The sequence below is a fragment of the Pelecanus crispus genome, chromosome 1 (assembly GCF_030463565.1).
Source record: "Pelecanus crispus isolate bPelCri1 chromosome 1, bPelCri1.pri, whole genome shotgun sequence".
Taxonomy (NCBI): domain Eukaryota; kingdom Metazoa; phylum Chordata; class Aves; order Pelecaniformes; family Pelecanidae; genus Pelecanus; species Pelecanus crispus.
The window spans coordinates 211,191,416-211,213,219 of NC_134643.1; the positions used below are offsets into that span (position 1 = coordinate 211,191,416).

A 21,804-nucleotide genomic window follows, 5' to 3' on the forward strand; every position below is an offset into this window, starting at 1 on the left:
CCCGAGCCCTGCGGCGGTCCGCCGCCGGGGGCGCGTGTTCGCGGCTCCCAGTGGCCTCGCTGGTGGGCGCTCGCCAACGCTTCCAGCGACCCTTCGGACCGAGGGGGTCTTTACGGTGAAAACGCACCCCTCCTCCGCCCCGGCAGCGGCTCTCTAACTCGGCCGTCGGCCGCCGCCCGCGCCCCCGCCCCGCCGGCCGGACACGGCCCGGCAGCTCCCGCCCCAGCGCCTCGCGGGCGCGCTGGCCTCGCGGCGCTCCGCGTGCACCGGTCACGGAGGGTGCGCGCTCCCCGCCTGACCGCCAACACGCGCTGTAACGGCCACACACCCCCTGCGCTTCGCGCCCGCCCCGCCACCAGCGGCCGCCCTTAGCGCCGCCTGCCCGAGCGACCGGACCCGCCGCGCCGGGACCTCCGCGACCGGCCCCGCGGCGGGGACCGAGAGGGGCGCGGGGCGGGGCCGAGGGCGGGGCGCGCGCCTAGCTCCGCCCGGTCGGAGGCGGGGTCCCGGCGGCGCTGTCACTTCCTGCTCCGCGGTGTCTGTGTCCGGGTCGCTCGCCGTTCCCTGAGCAGCCGCTACCGCCCGGTTCCCCGCTCCCGCCCCGGGAGCGACACCCGCCTCTGGGACCGGCGCGGCGGCGGGGCCTTGCCAGCGGGGGGGCGGCGGGGCCCGGCGGGGGTGGGGAGGAGCAGGAGCGGGGCGGGACGGCGCTCCTCTCGTCTCCTCACCGCCGGTCTCGGGAGGCGACGGCGGCGGCCGGGGGGCAGTGAGGCCGGGGGGGGGGCCTCGGCTGCGGGCCCCGGCAGCGGGGCGGCCCCCGCCCCGAGGCGGGACGATGCCGGTGAAGAAGAAGAGGAAGTCCTCGGGGCCGGCGGCTGCAGCGGCGGACGACACCGGCCTCAAGAAATGTAAACTCGGCAGGTACCGTCTCGCGGCGCCGCCCGGCGGGCGGGGCCGGGCCGGGCCCGCGGCGGCGCTGCCGGCTGTCACGTCCCGGGCGAGCGGCCGCCCCTCCGCGGGCGGGGGAGCCCTGCCGGCGCCCTCCCCGCACCGCACCGCGTGCCCCTGGGCTGCGGCATCCCTTTGTGCGGCGGCCGCGGGCCCGGCCTGCCTGGGGCCGGGGTCGCAGCGGCGGCGGTGGGCGCGGTGAGGCGGCGCGGGGCCCGGCCGGCTGCGCCCGGTGTCTCCGGTGGCGCCGGTGGGCCCGTGTTTGGCCTCCGGGCCCGTGCCGGTGGCGGGGTGCGCTGGTGCGCGGCGTTTGTCCTGCGGGTTGCAGCCTCTGCCTTCGGCGTGTTCGCACTCGGGGGGAGAAACGCTACGGGACTGCTCCCGTTGCCTGCCGGTTTTGCCGTTCACCCTAACCGGTAGGGCCAAGTCCCGCATTTGTCCCCGTATCCATTCTAACCTTTTGCCAGGGGTAGGCAGCTCTCCTCGTTTTCAGGTTGCCAGTACTCCGAGTGTCTACGTTAAATCGTCTCTTTGGTTTTTTTTGCAGTGCAATGGAAGGAGAGGTCAGCATACTCCAAAACAAAATCAGGAATCGTTTTTCTAATAAACACAGGAGGCTGAAGCCTCTTGTGGTTCACTACCATAAAAAGACCACTTATGCTGTGATACCCAAAAATTACCGTTAGAATGATAAACCATTAGTGTGGTGTAGCAGGATAGGAGGAGGTTCCAGTGTGGCTTCCCTGAAGTAACTGTATGCCTTCTTCATCTATGGGAACTGCTTAAGTATGTCAGTAAACCAGTAGTTACAACAAATGTCCTGAGGACATAAGAATACAAAGGACTTACGAAATCAATGCTATGGGAACGGCTATTGCAAGAAACTGTGGCATATGGCCTTTCTCATAGGTTGACCAAGCTTGAGCTTAGAAGTACCCAGGCTTTTATTTTGTTATGACTGTTCATTTTGGATAACCGTTCCAGAGCTCACTTTCTGCGGTCATTAACGATCTTTCAGTTTCAGTCTAAATTTATTCATAGCACGTTAATAACTGTCCTTGTGCCTGTATTATCCCTTATATAACACTGCTCCCTCATGGTTCTGCCTCGTAGTGTATTTGGAGTGAGTGCCTGTGTTTCCTCATAGTTTATTTTGTTAAATTAAACAAGCTAAATTCTTCTGGTTTGTAATACCGATTTTCAGTTTCCATGCTCATCATAGGTCTTCTCTGCATCTGTTCCAGTTTCAGTTCATCTTTCTTGAACGCTGCCGACCAAAATTTTATGATCTCAATTTCTTTTACTTTAAAAAAAAAAAAAACAACTTTTGAAAGCTCATTTAAAAAAAAAAAAGACTCTACAGGAAGCTAATAGGCTTTGGGCAAAAACTGTGATGTAAATGAGAATTCATACTAGCTGATCACAAAATGTTAGATACACAAGCATTTCTGACATGCCATTCTTATATAGCAATATATTGGTAATATTCTTTAATAAAACCATGATTGCAAATGGATATATATTAAACTGGATAAAACCAACAAGCAATAGAATACTGTATGGCTCTGTTCCTTTGTGGTGATTTCTGTTTTTAATGGCAGTTTAATGGATGTTTGTAGTACATCTTTAATTCTAGCTTTCAGCACGTAATGCTTCATCTTGGAGAGCATTGCTTTCTTTCCCAGTGAGGCTTAAAGTGATACACAGGAGATCAAAGTTGATCACCACCTCTCAGAACTGAACTATTCTTTTCCTACTTGACGTTTTCATTTTAAAATTGCAATGTAGGAGCTGCATAATTTTAAATTGTCTCATAAGATTATTTCTGAGGTGAAAGTTAATCATAACTTATATTTGAAAGGAGCGGGCATTGAAAAGGTGCTGTAACTCCTTACTGACTAAGGATGCTTTCAGGTGGTCAGTGCTTTTACTGGAAGAAGCTAGTTGTTCTATATATTCTTTTAAAAAATGATAAATCATGAAAATTCACTTCGTACACAACCCAGTTTGCCTGTCACATAATAAAGACAATGTGGGGGGGAAGCTGTGTGTGCTGAGCAGTTTTAGTCTTACCATAGATTGCATATTACTATTCTGGTATGTGTACCAAACATCGATAGAATTTATAGATACTTAGTTACATGTTTAATGTAAACAAATTGACCGAGTTTTCTTCCCAAATTTGGATGCTTAACTATAAATAGCCTGACTTTTAAATATGTCAAACTCTGCAGCTCCTGTTGACCTAAATGGGATCTGTGCATATTCAGCACTCTTGAAGATCATGCAGCTTATTAGAGACCTAACTTTAAATGCCTGTATGTATAAATATAAGTAGATAATAAGGCATTTGAATTACTGAGTAGTGATATTTTGACCATCTGTGTGTGGGTTTTTTGGTTTAATATCTACAAGATAACAGTACTTTTGCATTTCAGAAAAGTAATAATTGCAATAGATTGGGCTATGAGAGGGTTGTATTTCAAGGTAATTTTGTGTTCCAACAAGTGTTGAAATAGAATGACAGGCAGTTGCCCTTTAACAAATTCAGCTTCGTTGTTGATGTTGATTGTGAAACAGTTTTAAATAGTTTGAACTAATAATAAAAAATCTGGAATGTACTTTTAAATTATTTCCCATTTCTCATATTAAAATAACACTTATCATCCTTTTGTTTCTATAAGCTATTGCAGATCACAAGCCTCTGGTAAAGTAATAAGTGGAGAGGAACATTTTTCAAGCAAAAAGTGCCTGGCTTGGTTTTATGAATATGCAGGTAATAAGCAATGGATTCATATTTGAAACTACATGGTTTTGTTTAAAGCAAATGAATACATAAAATTTTATTTGCATTTTGCTTTTTTTATGCTGATGTAGACAAAAAATATGTCCATATTCGCTTCCTTATAACATGCACCTGAATTAGTATAGCCTTTACTATTGCCTTTTCAGTATTTGTTTTTTTTTTTTACTTCTTTATACTTTATAACTTAACATGGAGTTCTTTAAAATGAAATAACTGATGTTGGACAGTACAGTGTTGAACCAGGGTATGCTGAATGGTTCTACTTCTTGATTTGAAATGGACAAGTAGAAGTCAGGGCACTGAGAGACAGTTTAGATAGAAGTTTACTTCTCCTATTAGATCTTGTTTATAATCAAATTGGAAGGATAATGAAATAGTTCTCTTTGTTTTCTATTCTACAAAATAAAATAATAGATGCTTATATTGTTTTTCCTATCTGCGAATCTGTCCTAACATTTTTAATATTTTAAATGACAAATGTTTCATTCAAAAGTGTTAAAATAGCCTCTTTCAAATAAATGAGAATTGTTATCAAACTAATAGTTGCTTTCAGTGAAATGCAGTGTATTTTGCAGAATTTATTGGACTATTGCTGCCATATATTTACCAATTATATGGTTAGAAATTCAGGATCTGTAAACTGTTATTAATTTCTTTTCTTGTCTAGCTCCTACTTGAAGTCCATCATGACTAGTTGGTGATTAAAACTCATTAATGGCCAGTTCTCAGTGTGAAATGAGCTGATGATTTATCTGCCAGCAATTGGTTCAAGTATATTTATCAGAACTGATGTTTTCCTTGCAGTCTTTCCACAGTAATGAACTACTCCTGATTCTAGTAATCTGCTTTCTACTTTAGGTTTGAGGCATACTCTTTTGGAGGAAAGAGTCTTGAGGAAAACAACAATTCTCAGTTAATTTTCTTCTGATAAATGTGTCTGCACATACTTTTAACTTTTTAAGGCCTGTACATTTTGGTTTTCTTGTTGAGTCAAGAACTGAGTGTAGGAGGTTATACTTTGTTAGTTAACCAGTAATCAAAATATGCCATGCTTCTAGCATAAAATAGAATTCCAGTGAAATTATACACCATAGGAGATTAAATATTTCCATTAAAAGGAAAATTATATATGCACATGCATATATATATATATATGAATTGTACATATGATTTCTGGGCCAAAAAAGTTTATACTTGTCGTTACCAGTGAGCCCTTGTATGTGTTTCTCTTCATAACTTAAACTTGCAGGTTTTTTTAACATGCTATATGTAAGGGCTTCTCAAAACCAGATGGCAGTTGTTTTGTTTACCTAGGCAAAATGTTCTTTTCAGCGTTTTTCAAGAGGTAGGGGTTTATGATCTTAAATGCCAGTTGCATTTTATTTTCCTGTAAAAGTAGCGATTCTCAATAGTTTTTATTGACGATGTTCTTATCTCACAGTGAGTAATTATTCAAAATACACTATCCAAACTCTTAAACAGAATTCTGCTTACAATAATGGCAGCAGATAAAAATTAAGTGGAGACAGGTATCATCAAGGGGAAATAAAAAAAGGACTGTTCTATTTATGTATAAATAGCAAAATTTGCCAAAAAATCCTTTACCTTTTACATGGGTTCATATTCACTAAAAGAATGTTAACATAGTGATCCAAGACACATCAAAATAGAATGTCATAATATTTGGTTGCCCAGTAGGAGTCATTTTTGGAACAGACTTAGCAGAAGTAACTGAAACCAGACAGGGATTCAGAGAAACAAAGCGGTGTAGAGTGTGTCTGTGTGTGCTCTTTAAATATGTTATTTTGCTGCTTTGTAGAGGCTTTCTTCATGTTAAAATGGAAAAGTGACAGCGTAACACTAACTTTTGTGGTCCTAATCAAGTTCTTTTCATTGGAGTCATAAACCTTTTTCTGCTTTGTACGTGGCTAACATGCTGATTTATGGTTTTTTCTGATTTATTATTTTTTCTGATTTATGGTTATCGCTCTCCTCATATTACTCAGCATGATAAAACTAACCTTACATTATTTGAAGATTCATCCTCTTCTGCGTTAACATTATGGGTTTGCACTAACACCATTGAAAGAGTAGTATTTGTAGTAATAGCTCAGACTATTTTTTTTTTATTATTGTTGATAAAATAACTCTTTGAGGAACATTATTCACAGAGTAACTTCAGCACAGAGTAGCAGTACCCAAGTTGTCTTAAAAACAATTGACCGCCACAGTTACTGGAGTTGAGCTATGTCAATGGGGAATTCAGTGGAGTCTTTTGAAAACTCGCATACGCAAACGAAAATAGCTTGTCTGCTGTTGTGGGGAGGCAGTGTACAACACAAAAGTTCTGGTTTAGTTTTGGTTTTAGTTCATAGTGTTACCTCATATGTAATATACACGTCTCCACATTGCAGTTGATAACAATGGTTCTAGCATAAAAGCTACTTAATAGTGTAATTCAGTGTTTTTAAAGATGGCCTGTGTGTGCAATATAATCTAATTATTGTTGTGTGTAACCCTTGTGAGCAGTGACTGTTACTTAAATTTCAGTCTGGTTTCTTTTTGGTTTTGAAGGTCCTGATGAAGTTGTGGGGCCCGAAGGAATGGAAAAGTTCTGTGAAGACATCGGTGTTGAGCCTGAAAATGTAGGTTTCTTGCACGATACTAGTAACACTTTAAAAGAGGGTATTGCATAAGAGATTAAGTTCCGTGTAAAACTCTGAACTTCAGTAAGCAAAGAGTTGCTTGTCTTCCTGCTTTTAGGAGCTGTTCTAAGATATTTCAACTGAATACATCAATTATGCATGGCTGGTGTGTGAGGTTTTTTGTTTGTTTTATTATAGTAACACTTCATTTTCAAAAATTGAAATTAAGTGAAAGATTGCACATAGCTGAATTATTAAATGGTAAGAAGTATCAAGTGCAAGCATGTACAGCAATTGCTAGAATGTTTGAATGGTTAGAGTTTTCTTCTTGGACATCTAGAAATCAGCCATTTCTTACATACTGACTCCTTTTTCTCCCCTTGGTTTTTTTTCCCCTTAGATTATTATGTTAGTTTTAGCCTGGAAACTAGAGGCTGAAAGCATGGGATTTTTTACCAAGGAAGAATGGTTAAAAGGAATGACCTCATTACAGTAAGAGTGTTTTTACATATCTAATATAATTATATTATGTTCTAATTTTATGTTTGTACCAGTAGCTTAATTATTCTTCCCCTCAGTTTCTTGTGCATTGGCAATAAGACACAGAAACTCTTGCTTTTAGGGCTGGTCTCGGTCAGCAACTGGAAGTAGGTAGTGGTGTTCATCAAGTTCTGAATCTGATGAGTTCACTCAAATGATAACGTTTTGTCTAACCCTAGTAAGTCAGGTTTTGGTGGTTTCTTTTTCTTACAAAAAAATATGTTAAAATACCATTCTAGTTAGCAGACACAAATAAGTAGATCTGGAGATACCCATAAGTATATCTCAGTACTGGTATTCTAGAAAGTTTTTACTGATTTCTAAGCTTTATAGATGAGGACTGTATTGATACTAATCTTGGTTATTCTGCTGTCTATTAGATGTAGGTCAGAAGCCATGCTTAATGCTTAGGTTAAATAACACTTCTTCAATTGATAAATAAACTTCTCACTCCTTCTGTTTGTAAGAATTTTTGGTGAGATAATGCTCTGCCTAAAGAGGTGGTTTCTTTCATGAAACTAACCAGCTTTTTGTGAAGCTTCCTTCAGATGTCACTTTGTCAGTTTGTTCTTCATGAAACTGCTTATGGTATGTGAATGTTTTAAGGGTGACTTGTTACGACGCTGCCTTCAATATTAAAAAGATCAGGGAGCTACTGTTGCAGCTACAGCATGGTGGGAAAGAGGAGTTGATTTGACCCTTGGAGTTGGCGCAGTTGCCCTCTCAGTTGTGAATTGGTTTGGGAAATTGTACTGGGCTGTATTCTGGTTATTCGAGACTCTGGAGTAAGACACTCTGGTCTGACTCTCTTGTCCAAATCAAATAAGATTTGGATCAGGCTTCTGATAGATGCCTTGATTATTTTGTGACTATCAGAAGCTTTTAAATTTAGAAAGAGCTGGAATGATTAAATTGCCTGAAATTCAGGACGACAGAGATTAAATTCTGGGTACGTAAACTTTTACATGCAGTGAATGGGTATAATTTTGTCGCTTCTCTGAAGTACTTAATTTGTATGCCCAAATGGAAGCTCTCAAGAGTTAGTCTAGCAGAATGTAAGCACAAAAATGTATGAAATCAGGCGCATCTTCAGAGCCAATATTATAGACTTTGTTTCTAATAATCTGCTGTGATTAGGAATCTTCTAGTTCTTTTAAGAACAGAGCTGGTCATGCTGTAGGCTAAATGTGCTTAAAACAGAAAGTACGGTGCTGCTGTGCGTTTTTATATAAACAGACTTGTGATCGAATCACTTCCCTAAGCCTAAACCAGCTAATCTGTATGTTTTGCTTCCCCTGGGTGTGCTCTAATAGCAGGCTGTAGACTAAGCAGCTGGATGAAGCAGTGACACTCACGTAAAGGAATTCAAGATTCATTGGCTTAAAAAGAGAATATAAATCTGTAGACTTGTGCTGTTTGTGCTTATTGCGAAGGAAGGATCATATTATGGGATTCCATCTGGGATGGGAGAATCTAGTTTCTCTTGAAAGGTTTGACAGAAGTTTTGAAGGAGAAGGATTTTACACTCTTAAAGCAATAGAGTATTATTATGTTCTTGCACAGCGTGCTTTTTTTTGGTTTTGCATGAAGAAATTACATGAAAATGCCTTAAAAGCCCAGAGTGTATTCTAAGTCAGAATTATAAAATGGAACCCTTATTTCAAAATATGTGAAATGTCATATAAGGTAGTGGCATGAACAGGGTTGGGTGGAATTCGGCTCCATAGTAAGACGCCTGAATGTGTGCTTTATATGCAAGAGCTGGATTTCTTAAACTCTTACTGCAGTCTTTGGAGATCTAGTCAATGTAGTGGAGCCTAGGGAGGTATTCAGTTTGCCCTAAGATGTAGTGAGTGAGTGGTCACCTGAATTGCTCTTACGGGTTGGTTGGCTAGACCTCTATGAATGGCAACACCTAAAGCTTAGACACCTAAATCTAATGTACAGTTAGATGTCAACATTTTGTTTCCTGAACCTTGAAGTGACATTTTTTTTCTGTGTGGTTTTGTGATATGCTGATGAAGTTTGTTCTTTCGAGGGGAGAAAAATAAATAAACGATAAGGTATACACTGTCAAAATTAAGGTGGATTAAGCACCAAGTAGCAGCTTATGAGACATAAAAAACATAAGTTGTGAAAGTGAGGGTTTTAGTATATCGTGTTGGTACGGTGAATTCTGCCCTGTATATATGTGTGTGTGTATGTGTGTACATATACATATATATATATATGAAAGCTGGGTGCCTGAATCTAAATTAATCACCTGACACTCTTTTCATAGTCAGCAGAAAGAAGCGGGTACCTCTGCTGGGCAGTTTATTTCAGTGATTTTAAACACCTCCTTAGGATGAAATGAATAGCCTTCAAGAAGTGACTGTTTATCTACATTTGCTTTAAAGCCATTGGGTGGTGAATAACTTAGAGTTGAGCATTTAACTTTACATATCTGAGTTAAAGGAGAAGCATACTCATGTATTTGTCAATTGTAGACTTTATAGACCTACAAAGGAAAAAAATCTAGTTATAAAATGAAGGTGAAGGAAAAAGGATTACTATTCATGATTTTAAGTCCACAGAAGTCATTGTTTGAACTAGGTAAATACAAAGAATTTAGTGTGTAAGGAAGTGAGGCATAAGCAGCTGTATTGTCTGAGTAATTCTGGCTGGTTATCTTTTTTTAACCTTAGAATTTGAGCCAAATTTTACATTAACATTGAGCTTTTGAAAATAAGTGGCCAGGTAAAGGAGAGAGCGCCACATTAGATTCCAGCTGAGAGAAAGATACGGTCATGATCTCACATTTTTAGGTACAAGAGAAGCCCCAAGAGAGAGGGAGAGGCAAGCAGGCAGGAAAGTGAGGTTTGTAGCTTCTTGCTGTTTGCAGAATTACTAGTAAAAACAGCTTATTTGGGTTGGGTTTAATGATGGCCTGATATCACCTTCTTTTCCAACAAGCTTTTTGCTTGTTATTGCCTTTCTTTCTGTTAATGTTTGTGAGGCTAACACAAAGCATAGTGTAAATAACTCTTTTTTGTAATGCCAGTATGGCATTCAACGTATACTGGAATCTAAACAATTTCTGGTTTCCAGACCTGTAAATCAATTGACATAGTGAAACTATAGCATTGTCAGGGCACGGAAAAGATGTCCTTTTGCTGTCTTAAGCCGTTACTTCCTTGGACCTCTGTATGCTCCAGTTATAACATGGAGCCTAAATTTCAGAAGATCCTGTTTCAGTGTTTGAAGAGGGTGGATGGGCTAGATGGATATAATTTTGTTCTTTTCCATCTGGGGGGCTGGATTATGGCAGGGGAACTCTTTTGTAGATTAAAAGACCTTCAAACTACTTTATATACTACCATTAAATGCTTTTGGTTTAATGTTTGTATACATCTTGCTTGTCTTTTACTAAAAAGAAAACTTAGTATGTGTGAATAATTATGAAATATGAAACACTGGAATATCTGAGTAGGAGTTACCGAATCATCACTATGTGCATGTTAGCTATGCCTCAAATGAACTCTCTACCTCAACAGAAATCAAAAGAGGACTGCTTTGTGGTGATAATTTAAGTTTTGTTATAAATATGATGTAGGGATGTGAAGAGAATGTAGTAAACTAATGTTTAGTTTTGTTGATCTTGAGGTAACCTTGTTTAATGCTATCTCTCAGTAAAGGCAGTTCAAGAAATGACATCTTTTTCTAGTCTCTACAGGAGTCTGGTGTTAATTCACTTGTGCTAATTAGGTTGTTCTGACAAAAAAAAATACTGTTAGGAAGATTATTCTAAATATGGGTGACCTCAGTTATCTTGTTTATGGTGCAGCCACACAAGCATCTATATCTCTGTAAAAGAGGAGTTTGACAGCTCTTTACCTCACTAATGTGAAGAAAATCAGTGGCCAGGTGTGGAAATTCCTTAAAGGGCTTTAACAGAGATACGTCCATGCATCGTGCTTCAGGGTATGGTGCCTGTCTGTTTGAGTGTGATCCATTTGACTGTTTGGTTTTAACTAGGTTGACAATAGTTCAGGAGTCTTGTGGCTTAATAATTGCACATTTTCATACCAATTTTTTCAAGAGAATCACTTCTACATTAAAATACATGTAGCCAATAGTAGAGTAGACAATAACAGCAATTTTACTTCGTACTTACATTTATGATTATTTGAACAATTTTAACAAAATATTTTGTAAGACATTTAAACATAATGAAACTTTTGTTCATCCATGGTATAGTAAATAATCTCAGTCAAATTATACTTGACAAAATATGTGGTAAACCCACTTTAAGTAGTTTATATACGTCAGTAATACACTAACAGCATGAATATTTAGTTAGGTGTTAAATAGGTAATTTGTCCTCAAATGTAGAGGACAATATTATTGCAGCATGAAGGTTTGAACATAGAAGGAAGAGAGATGACGATAAAATGAGATGCCTTTGTAACATAGCATAATACTGTTTTAAGAGTTAAACGGTAGAATGCTTAGACCAATTAGATGGCTGAAGACAAAAAAAGTAATCTTTTTCTTTAGTTAAATTTACCAAAGGTTTTTTAACAAGATTTCTTTTCAACTTAATGCATGGTTTATTCCAAAATATATTAGTTCTTGTCATCTGAATATGCAGTCTAATTAGCTAATAGTTTTATTATTTAGCACTGATCTTGGCTGGGAATCAGTGCTGCTTTAGGTGGATGCTGCTAGAGACAAGAAATAACAAAGGGCTCCATCAGCTGGAGTTGCGACGTTTCTCTTGTTGCAAGCACAGGCTGGCAGACCTGAGGAGCAGGAAGTACCGGCTGTGGGCAAAGTACAGCATCTAAGTACAGCATCTCTGCAACCTGCTGCAGTACTCCGAAAGGGCCCTTGCTATGGGGCTGTTGTGACAAGTCCATAAGGAGCTGTTAAAGATGCCAATGTATTCTCTGAGAGGCAGGCTGCCAGAAGGGGGGCACGTTACCAAAGGAAATATTTATGTACATCTGCATTTCTGAAAGTATTGTTTCTGTCACGCAGGATACAGGGCAAGGTGGAATTTTTTTTTTTTTTTAAATCATGGCAGCTATATTTTGTAAGAAGAAAATGTGATATAACAACTGTTCTTTTGTGTGAATCTTTCCTGGAGGATTAGCATGTATAAATTACATTCTACTCTGCCATTGTTGGTAAATCTAACCCATTTTCTATTTAGAAACAAAAGTCCTTGCGAAGTAAAGTATGTGGAGATCTTCTTTTCTGCCAAAGGGTTATTTTTGCCAAAGGGTTATCCTGTCAACTAGTAGACCTGTACATTCTTGTACAGCCTGTGAGTTTTCAGTTGAATAGCTACTGACTAATCCAGGTAATAGGCTTATCAGAGCTTGCATTTATCAGTCGTAAAACAGGAGCAGACTAGTATGTTTTGCAGAGTGCCTGCTCAATCCTGATACTCAAACATGTAGTCTTGAAGTGTATGTTTAGGGTTTCTTTTTTTCCAAACAGGTACGGCATAAAGCACTTATTTACAGCTGGATTTTACCACCTTAGTGCACACTGAATACTGTTCTCTGCAAACTTGCATAGTGATTGAAAAATAAGATGGTGCTGGGTATGAATATAAATTGCAGAGTATGGCATAAAAAGAGCACTATTTGAGAAGTAAAGCAGAGATTTTATTATGTTGTTGATACGTTTTTAAAAAAATTGCTTTCAGAAGCCAGGCATTCATCATTTCAATAGCTGCAAATGTTGAGCATGTTCAGTGTTCTTTCAGTCACTTTCATAGTATTACTACTGTATATTTGATGATTGCATTTTGGTGATTTTAATCTTTTATGTTTGCTGGAATTTTTTTCATTGTCCAAATGTTTCATTTTGAACTTCTAACGTCATTTGTTTTTCTTCATTTTAAGGTGTGACTGTACAGAAAAATTACAAAGTAAATTTGACTTCTTGCGGTCACAATTGAATGACATTTCATCCTTTAAGAATATCTACAGATATGCCTTTGATTTTGCAAGGGTAAGACTACTGGAATGTTAGAGAAGTTCTTATTTTCATTATTCAACGAGCTTGTACTTGAGTGGTTTTTGTGCTTTCTTTATTCAACCTTAGGATAAAGACCAGCGAAGTCTTGATATTGATACTGCAAAATCCATGTTAGCTCTTCTGCTTGGAAGAACTTGGCCACTGTTTTCAGTATTTTATCAATACCTGGAGGTACAACTTCCCTTGACTTCCTGAATGATGGCATAGTAGTTGGGCTGTTCTGTGAAAAGATTTCAGGGGTTGCATTGTTTTGCTCAAGAATGTAGCTGTATTGCTCCTCTTCCCTTGCTCGATGTGCTCATGAAACAGTGATGTTCTTGTATGCATCACAGATCCTTTTCTCCCTCCCTGTGCCCCACCCCTCCTCTTATCAAAGGCAGCAAAAATTCCATCTTAATTAGACTATAAAGGTACAATTAAAATTAAATAATAGAGCCCCAGTAGTCTCTCCAGCTGCATCTGTGCTGAATTTCAAGTTTGCTTTGTGTAGATACAGTGTGTAGGTACCTTGAGCTCTGGCTGCCTCTGGAAGATTTTGGTCAGCTCAGCTGCAAGCGACTTAGTAATGTAGACGTGTGTACGTTATGGGGCATGCTAGGCTTGAGACTATTTGCTGGCTTCAAATCAATGCTAATGTTGCAAAGTAGATGTCCTTATGATCATACTGTATTGTACCCTGGAGAAAAGAAGATTTTTGTAATTGTTCATTCTGGAAGTATATCTGAGCTAGGTATGCCCCACTTCAGGGCAAGATGAAAATTTACCAGTTTTTGAAGCTTAAGAGTGGTGACTTCCTGATTCCCTGGTATTTCGCTTTTGCTGTGATATTTCAAGAAACCATTTTATGTAGTTTCAGAACTATGAAATATGTACACACGTAGTGTTTAAAAAAAAATGGAAAACCAAGGAAATAGTAGCTGTTGTTACCCATTAAATTGTTTGTTAGGAACTGATTGAAGATAAAATGAGAGAAATGAGATGCAGCATTGCCAAATATCACTTGACATTTTAACTTTCTCAAATTATTTTCCCTAGCAATCGAAGTATAGAGTTATGAACAAGGATCAGTGGTACAATGTGCTAGAGTTCAGCAGAACTGTCCATGCAGATCTTAGCAACTATGATGAAGATGGTGCATGTAAGTATTCATAACATTTTGCTTATTCAACTATTATTTCAATATTTTCAATTTGCATAGAATAAATATCTGTAACAGAAACAATACTGTAAGGTATAAAATACTACTTCCCAGCAATGCATAGAACTGTCCTGATAACTATCCATCTTCAAACTGCAGATATTAATTGTATTAGCATATCAGGGGTATGATGGTGTACTTGAGCCAACTTATATTCAGTTGAGGATCTAGTGAAGCTGCTTGCTATATGAAACTATAGACTTGCAAATAGAATTATAAACAACAAACTCTCATTTTGTACTAATATATAGTAAACTCGTTTAACTATAAAGTAGCCTAGCTGCTGGTACTTGGGGCTGAACTCTACACCTGGCTGATAGTCAATCATACCATGACTGAATTGCATTAGGCATCCCATTTTGGTCCATGTTCTAATTACGTGCAATTTTGACAGCTCTAGGAAGAAGGAATTAGTTGTGCCGATTTGCAATGTAACCTTATTTTTGTGCTTTCTGTTCAGTTCAGTGCACCTGTCAGATGTTGGGAACATTTTTTTCCATAGTTCTGTGTAGTGTTATTTGTGCACATTTTGCCACCCTTGGATTGAAATGACTGTAGTTGTCTTTGAGTCTTAATAAGTATTTGACCGCAGGATTGACGTGGATGTTACCTAGACCAATAGTTTTAACCTTCATGCTTTAAGAGAAGATGTTTGAAAGACAATGGCAAGTGTAACTTCAAGTTTCATCCATTTGCAGGGCCTGTACTTCTGGATGAATTTGTTGAATGGCAAAAAGTTCGTCAAGCGTCATAGCAAGAATTCAAAGGAAAATGCAAAAGTTTTTTTGGTGCCCGCCTGTACACAAACTAATGAGAAAAACAAAGGATTGCATTTTCACTCTTAAGAAAGACTTTACAGTAATTTTTTTTTCCTTTTTTAAGGAAATTTTCTTGTTACACGTGATATGGGCATTGAACCACACCTCTTCAGAGACTGAAAGTTGGAGTTCTTGTTTTGAGTCTTATGTTTATAGCATTTATTTCAGAACAATAAAGATTCAGATTTGTGACAAAGGCCTAAAAGTGAAGAATGTCCCTTGAATGTGAGTGTGGTGTCTATTTTTAAAACCAAATCTTTAAGATTATCTTTCTCAGAAGTGCCCTTTGCTATGAATTTTTGAAGACCTTAAAAATGCTTAACTGGCACTGTTGCTTGCTGATGGTGTGATTGTCTTGTGTGACAAACATTAGAAAGAATGACTGATTTTTGGGGCCCTGGGTGGGACTGTGCTAATTTGCTTATTAAGTATTGGTCATGGGTTGTGCCACAGTTTTCAGCTCCTTGTGGAGATAAAGGCCTTAAACTCTTAACTCTTTTGTTTTGTTTTGTTCAGTACCCACCCAGTGGCGCGGCATGTAATGGCAGGCCCTTTTAAAGCAGAAAGGTATAGAGTGTATGGCTCTATATGCAGAATGGACAAAAACTAGTTGCCTATACTTCAGATGGTGAACACAGATACTCTTTGGTACAGTAAGGCAGCTTCAGATTTTTATTACAATTTAGATTTTGGATTGCTTTGTATAAAAAGTGCAATTTATATTTTAAAAGGGAAAGCTGGAAAGACTTGGTTTCAAGCTTTGCTTCTTACATGTTTTAGACTGGAAGCATTCACAACATGACTTTTTTTTTATCTCCCTGGATGCTTTTCATAATGTAAGTCAAGAATAGACTATTAAATCACCTACCTTGACCTGTATCTAACAGGCTATTAATTTTTACCCTGTTACTCTATGTATTGAGTCCAAGAACTACTGCGATTGCGCTTTTAGGCGCTTGGTATTTGTGGCAACCTTTAAATACAGTAGAAGTTTGTCACCCTACCTTCCTGCCCAGGAGGCCCAATGCCACCCTTGAGAAGGAAGGGGATTTCAATGAGTAAATGTGAGAAACCAAAACAGCATGAGAGAATGAAGCATTAACTTCTACTTTATTACAGAAATATATTACGTGGACTGTAATAATGCCATGAGACTCAGTCTGATCAAGGCCTCATTGTGCCAAATATTTCAACAGCTTGAAATAAGAATAGATGATGTAAACTAGGCATGACTTGAAGATCTTTGCCTCAGGGAAATGACTTCTGTTTTGCACATCCCTTATTCAGACTAACAAGCGCGATTTTTCCTGTCCTTAAGGAAAGCTTTATTTCCAAGGTGAATTTTTTTTTTTTTTTTACAAGGAGGGGGAAGAAAAAAAAAAGTGTGAGGAGAAATAATAAGTGGGAAAAACCAGTGGTGTGTGCCTGTGCTCTTATTCTGCTAGAGGACCACTCTTGCAACTTAACTCTCCAGACCTGCTTGCTGTGGGCTGCAGGAAGCAATGCAGTGGTGGTCCGTGGCCTGTTCTGCAAGTCACCCGATAGTGCAGTTGAACCTTAGAAGCTTGGTTCTGCCCAAGCGAAAAAAAAAAAAGCATTGGGCGGGACACACACCAACAGTTGAGATACTTGGAAGATCTCTGCTTGTACAGTGGCTAGTGTCTATGTGCATGCAAACACATGCACTACAGCTGTCCTAAATATTTTTCCACCTTTTCCAAGGGAAGTACTTAATTTCAGACCTCATGTAGGCTACAGCAGTTCTCTTCAATATGTTACAAGTTGTCCATTTGCATTGCTGATAGTTCTGATTTCACTCATAACAGAGTGCCTTTCATTTGGAAATTGCCCTGCCCCACAGAAAGTTCATGCCAGAATGAGATTAACTTCCAGAGTCCCAAGATCTACTGGTAGAGTAAGGTCCTAAGATGCCCAGATAAACATGCACCAACTAACATGTCAAGGGAAGTACTGCTATATAGTAAATCTCTGCAGGGGCACTGATTCTGAAATGACTCTCAAATTCACTACAATGACTCTCCTTGCTTAGTATGTTTAGTCCCTGTTATAACTGGGAAATTCTCTTTCCAGAAGATTTCAAATACCAGTTAGAAGATGGATATTTTATAGCGTGATTTAAAAAAAAAAAAATTCTTTTTTAGGTAACTGCAAACTGTTGTGAATTCAATTTAAACCTGTTGGTTTAAACCACCTAGAGGATAGTATTAGAGTCTAACAGTAGGAATGATGCATCTACCAATCCAAGGTGGTCAAGTACTTACCGTTAAGGTGTAAGACACTATGTGATGTATCATCTGTATCTCTGTTAAGGTTTTATCAGTATTCCTATAATAAATCCATGTTTCAGGGATTTATAGCTTGGTTGTGTGTGTGATTGAAAATCATCAGTTACTGTAAAACTTTGACTGGGAATGAATGTATTTAAACTACTTAAAATCAATATAGTTTTTCAAATTTGGATAAAATAGGATTTTAAGTTATGTTTTTGTGCTCAAAACTGCAATCAGATATATTGTTTTAAATGTGAACTAATGGCGTGTACAGTTTCATTGTGAGCTGATCACTTCTATTAGCTGTCTTTTATTAAATCACCTTACAGCTTACTGTGGATAAGTGCCAAAAGCTGTTTATTTATTTTTTTAATTTTGTGCATGTCCACAAGCCAAAACTGAGTTCAGCTAAATGCTTTCTTTAGTCTTTGAACTTTAATTTTGCTTTGCTCAGGTGCATGTCAGTCTATTGAATTAAAAAAAAAAAGTGTCACTTTATTTTTCAGTATTCTAAGATGAAAGTTCACAGGTGAAATATGCTGCCACAGTTATGACAAATAATAAAATTGAAGGTGAAATGTCTTCCAAAACTAAATGACAGTGATGTCTATCTTGATGTTATAAACTTCACTTTAATCTCACTTTAATTTCTTGATATTAATTCTTCCTAACATAACTAATTTTTTTTTCTAGTTTTCTTAGACAACTATCAGTTTTGGTTTTTAAATCTGAAAATGCCCACCTGATCATAGAAAAAGCCATACTGGTAGATTGGAATGTAATATTTCTTCTATGTAAAAATGTGATCTTGAATTAAACAGTCATGTACGTTTATCTATGTCTTTAACTGTATATGTAGTTTTGATCCAATTTATATTTACTGTTTAAACATCTAATTCTTTACTAATGGCTGTAATTTCACATTTCTATATAGTGGAATTTGAATTTTGCATTTGAGATTACTATGGATACAGGCTTGGTACCAATCACACATGGCCCGAGCGGGGGCGCTGTGGTCTGTATTTCCATTGTTAAGGTTTTTTTGTATCTCTCAAAAGCTTTGAGCTGATATATTGATATTGACTGCACAAAAATTGAAAAAGGGACCATAAGTTTAATGTTTCTGATGTTTTGTTCATTTTTTTAAGCTAGTGAACAGTTCTTTCAATGTAATATGTACAAACTTGTACAGGTTTAGCTTTGTTAAATATGACGAATAAAACGGTATGTAACAGGGCAGAAAACTTTTTTTTTGTCACGCTGCCTCTTTTAATTTTTTCTTTTGTGTATGTATAATTGTTCTTAAAATCACTGAGAGACTTAATTCCAGCAAAATGGATCAGTCTAATTTCTAACTTAACCTTGCTGAATAATTTCTTTGCTCCCGTGTGCACACATAGAAAATAGAATTTGATCTCAACTGGGAGTGACAGCAAACACCATTCTTGATTATATCCCATGTTATTAGGTGCTGATAGAATGTAATGGTCCTGGTAATTAACTGTCATGAATTATTCATTGGATGAACACCGTTCCAAGAACCTGTTGCAATGCATGTGAATGAAGAGTGAGCTTTTCTCTCTTCCCCAGGCAGCTTCTCTTCCCTGCACACACCCTGCCCCCGCCCCCCAGCATATTTCTTGAGGCACTTGTCTGTTTTTAGGAAAGGACTTGGTGTTTTCTAATGTACTCTTCCATAGGGTCTTTCAGAGCCCATTACAGAAAGGATCAAAGCCAGCATCCCATCATATGTTTGAGTAAGTGACACTGTTTTCCTTGCACATACAGCTTGTTCCACTCTTGACACTTTCTAGTCGTTCAGGTCCGATGCCATATCTGCGTCAGGACGGTCTTCTCTCCCAAAGATCGTAAGTGTCTCTCAGAGCTAAGGCAATGCCCGTTTGCTGTCTCCATAGTTCCACTTTGTCTTCTTTTGATAATGAAGTTCCCAATGCCTTCCTGAGTCAGTAGGATGTTTGCAGAGTTATGCAGCCAGGCATCTCATTTCTAATATCTACAAGTGATGGCAGCAGTTCTGCTACTTTACCCTTGTCTTCTGTATTACCATTCTGTATTTCTGTCTCTGTGGGAAAGGATACTCTAGTGTTAGGTAGGCGTATTAAAGACTGAATGTGTACTGCAAGGCAGTGTTGCCTAGTGTTATCTTAACTTTTGGTTTTAAACCACTGCCAGGCTTGTCACCAAAATGAAATTAGTTTCTCAGATTTGTATATCACTTCACCCAGACTCTAAACTTTAATCTTGCTTCTGTTTTTATCTTGGCTAATCAGAGTATGGCATTCCCTATATATTGGGATCTCCGTAGCTTTCTTTTCTTCCCCTCCCCCACATAGTGACTGACCTTAATAACAACGACATAGGATGAAAGTTACTGAGTCTGTTTCACAGGCCTTACAGTGGACAGACTTTTATCTTAATGAGCGAAGTACTATTTCTTTATCCAGGTTGGTTCCAACATATTTCTATTAAATAACTTGCTACTTCATAAGCTATTAAAATGTTATGGTTGTATCCTGTTCCTCTAGAAATGACGCCTGTTGATAAAGATTCTTTAAACACTGTCCTGGTTTCGGCTGGGATAGAGTTAATTTTCTTCCTAGCAGCAGGCATAGTGCTGTGGTTTGGATTTAGTAGGAGAAGAATGTTGATAACATGCTGATGTTTTTAGTTGTTGCTGAGTACTGCTTATGCTAGTCAAGGACTTTTTCAGCTTCCCATGCTCTGCCAGGCACACAAGAAACTGGGAGGGGGCAGCCAGAATAGTTGATCCAAACTGACCAAAGGGCTATTCCATACCATATGACGTCATGCTCAGTATAGAAACTGGGGGGGGGGGGGGTGGCCAGGGAGCAGCGATCGCTGCTCGGGAACTGTCTGGGTATCGGTCGGCGGGTGGTGAGCAATTGCATTGTGCATCACTTGCTTCGTGTATCATTATTATTATTATCATTATTATACTGTTACTATTAGCATTACTATTTTACTTTATTTCAATTATTAAACTGTTCTTATCTCAGCCCAGGAGTGTTTCTCACTCTTACTCCTCCGATTCTCTCCCCCATCCCATCGGGGTAGGGGGAGTGAGCGAGCGGCTGCGTGGTGCTTAGTTGCTGGCTGGGGCTAAACCACAACAAACACATAAAATGTTTCAGCTGCTTAAATTAAACTTCTTCCCTAACTTTGACAATTTAAGAAAAAAAAAAATCACTTTGGGTTTTGTTCATATACGTATTTTTATCAGCTCAGTAGCTAATTATAAAATAATTTAAAGTTATTTTTGGCTGATTTAAATTCTAGCTAATATACAACTTAGTTTTTTCCTAATTGTTTTCAGAATTAATTTATTTGATGGTAGTGAATTAAAGGGCTAGAACATAGTATTGCCAGCTAGTTTAATTTTTTCTGATAATAGCACTGAGGTGATTCTTTATAATTTTTGAAATATTAGAGTATTTCAGAAAAGTTTACTGTGCCTGTTATAGTAATTTAAATTATAATAAAATGAAATGGTAGATGTGACTTGTAGCCTGCTAACTATTACAGGCTCAACATGATATTTTTTGCATTCAAAATCAGTTAACTCTAAATCAGTTTTTCTAATGAAAGTGGAAATATTATCCTATGAGGTAATGCCTCTCTAATTAAAATGTATAAAGAAATATGGTAAACTTCAACAGCTAATATTACATCCTCATCTAGCTGCTCAACATATTTCAATTTGAACATGGAAAAACTGTTAGGGCACTCGAATAAATGATTTGGAACACATCTGAAATAAATCATTATTAAGCCATGAGAAACATAATAACTTTATTTTTTTGCAGATTACAGCAACAATAGGAAGAGGAACATTAGTTATAGAAAAAGTAGGTCCTCTGCATACCTGGCACATGCTTCCGAGTTATGCTTTTGCATAGTGGTTTGAAGTATTGATGCTACTTGCATGGATCTACAAAACAAAACGGTTTATTCTGTCATGTGTGTTTGATGTTTGCATCAGGGCTGAGTCGTAATACAAAGCAAAGACTAGCGCTGGAGTTGCAAGGGCTGGGCATGGGTCATGACACTCTGATTTTGCCATGATGTGAAATGGAAATATTCGTGGCACACAGGGGAAAGAATAGGAAATATATCTGAAAATAAATACAGTCATATCCTACCACTTTTCCCTTTATTTCCATGCATACTGGTTTAACCAGGGGAATGTCCTGTCCCTCTTTCAGACTTGTGGTCTGTATACATGCACACACATTTTTATATATAAAACTAAATATACAAATGTTTCCCATCTGGTGTTAAAACTGGTAGAAACTGCCCAGAAAGAGTTTGAAGGTGAAAGGAGGTTCAGTTCTCCTCAGCTTTCCTATAGCATATGTACATTTTGGGGACTGTGGAGGTGGCTGGTCACCTTTCTGTCCGATGCAAATCTCCTTCAATGGTGGTTTTTCTGCATTTGAATGGTTCTGTCCTAGGAGACAGTTTAAAGTTTTGATAGTGAAATGCT

General features: G+C 38.9%; 1 protein-coding gene across 6 annotated transcripts; it reads left to right on the plus strand.

Moving 5' to 3' along the window:
• Positions 1 to 834: 834 nt before the first annotated feature.
• DCUN1D5 (defective in cullin neddylation 1 domain containing 5) lies at positions 835 to 18,496 on the plus strand. 6 transcript variants are annotated; one of them, XM_075720355.1, is made up of 9 exons: positions 835 to 921; positions 1,496 to 1,542; positions 3,650 to 3,724; positions 6,329 to 6,399; positions 6,800 to 6,891; positions 12,837 to 12,945; positions 13,039 to 13,143; positions 14,008 to 14,110; positions 14,869 to 18,496. In XM_075720355.1, the coding sequence occupies exons 1-9, from the start codon at positions 836 to 838 to the stop codon at positions 14,922 to 14,924; spliced, it is 744 nt and encodes a 247-aa protein (XP_075576470.1). In that variant the 5' UTR covers position 835; the 3' UTR covers positions 14,925 to 18,496. The 6 variants fall into 6 exon arrangements, with proteins under 6 accessions (XP_075576470.1, XP_075576464.1, XP_075576479.1 ...); XM_075720349.1 differs by lacking the exon at positions 1,496 to 1,542 and having other exon boundaries at positions 3,633 to 3,724; XM_075720364.1 differs by lacking the exon at positions 1,496 to 1,542 and having other exon boundaries at positions 3,642 to 3,724.
• The last annotated feature ends 3,308 nt before the right edge of the window (positions 18,497 to 21,804 follow it).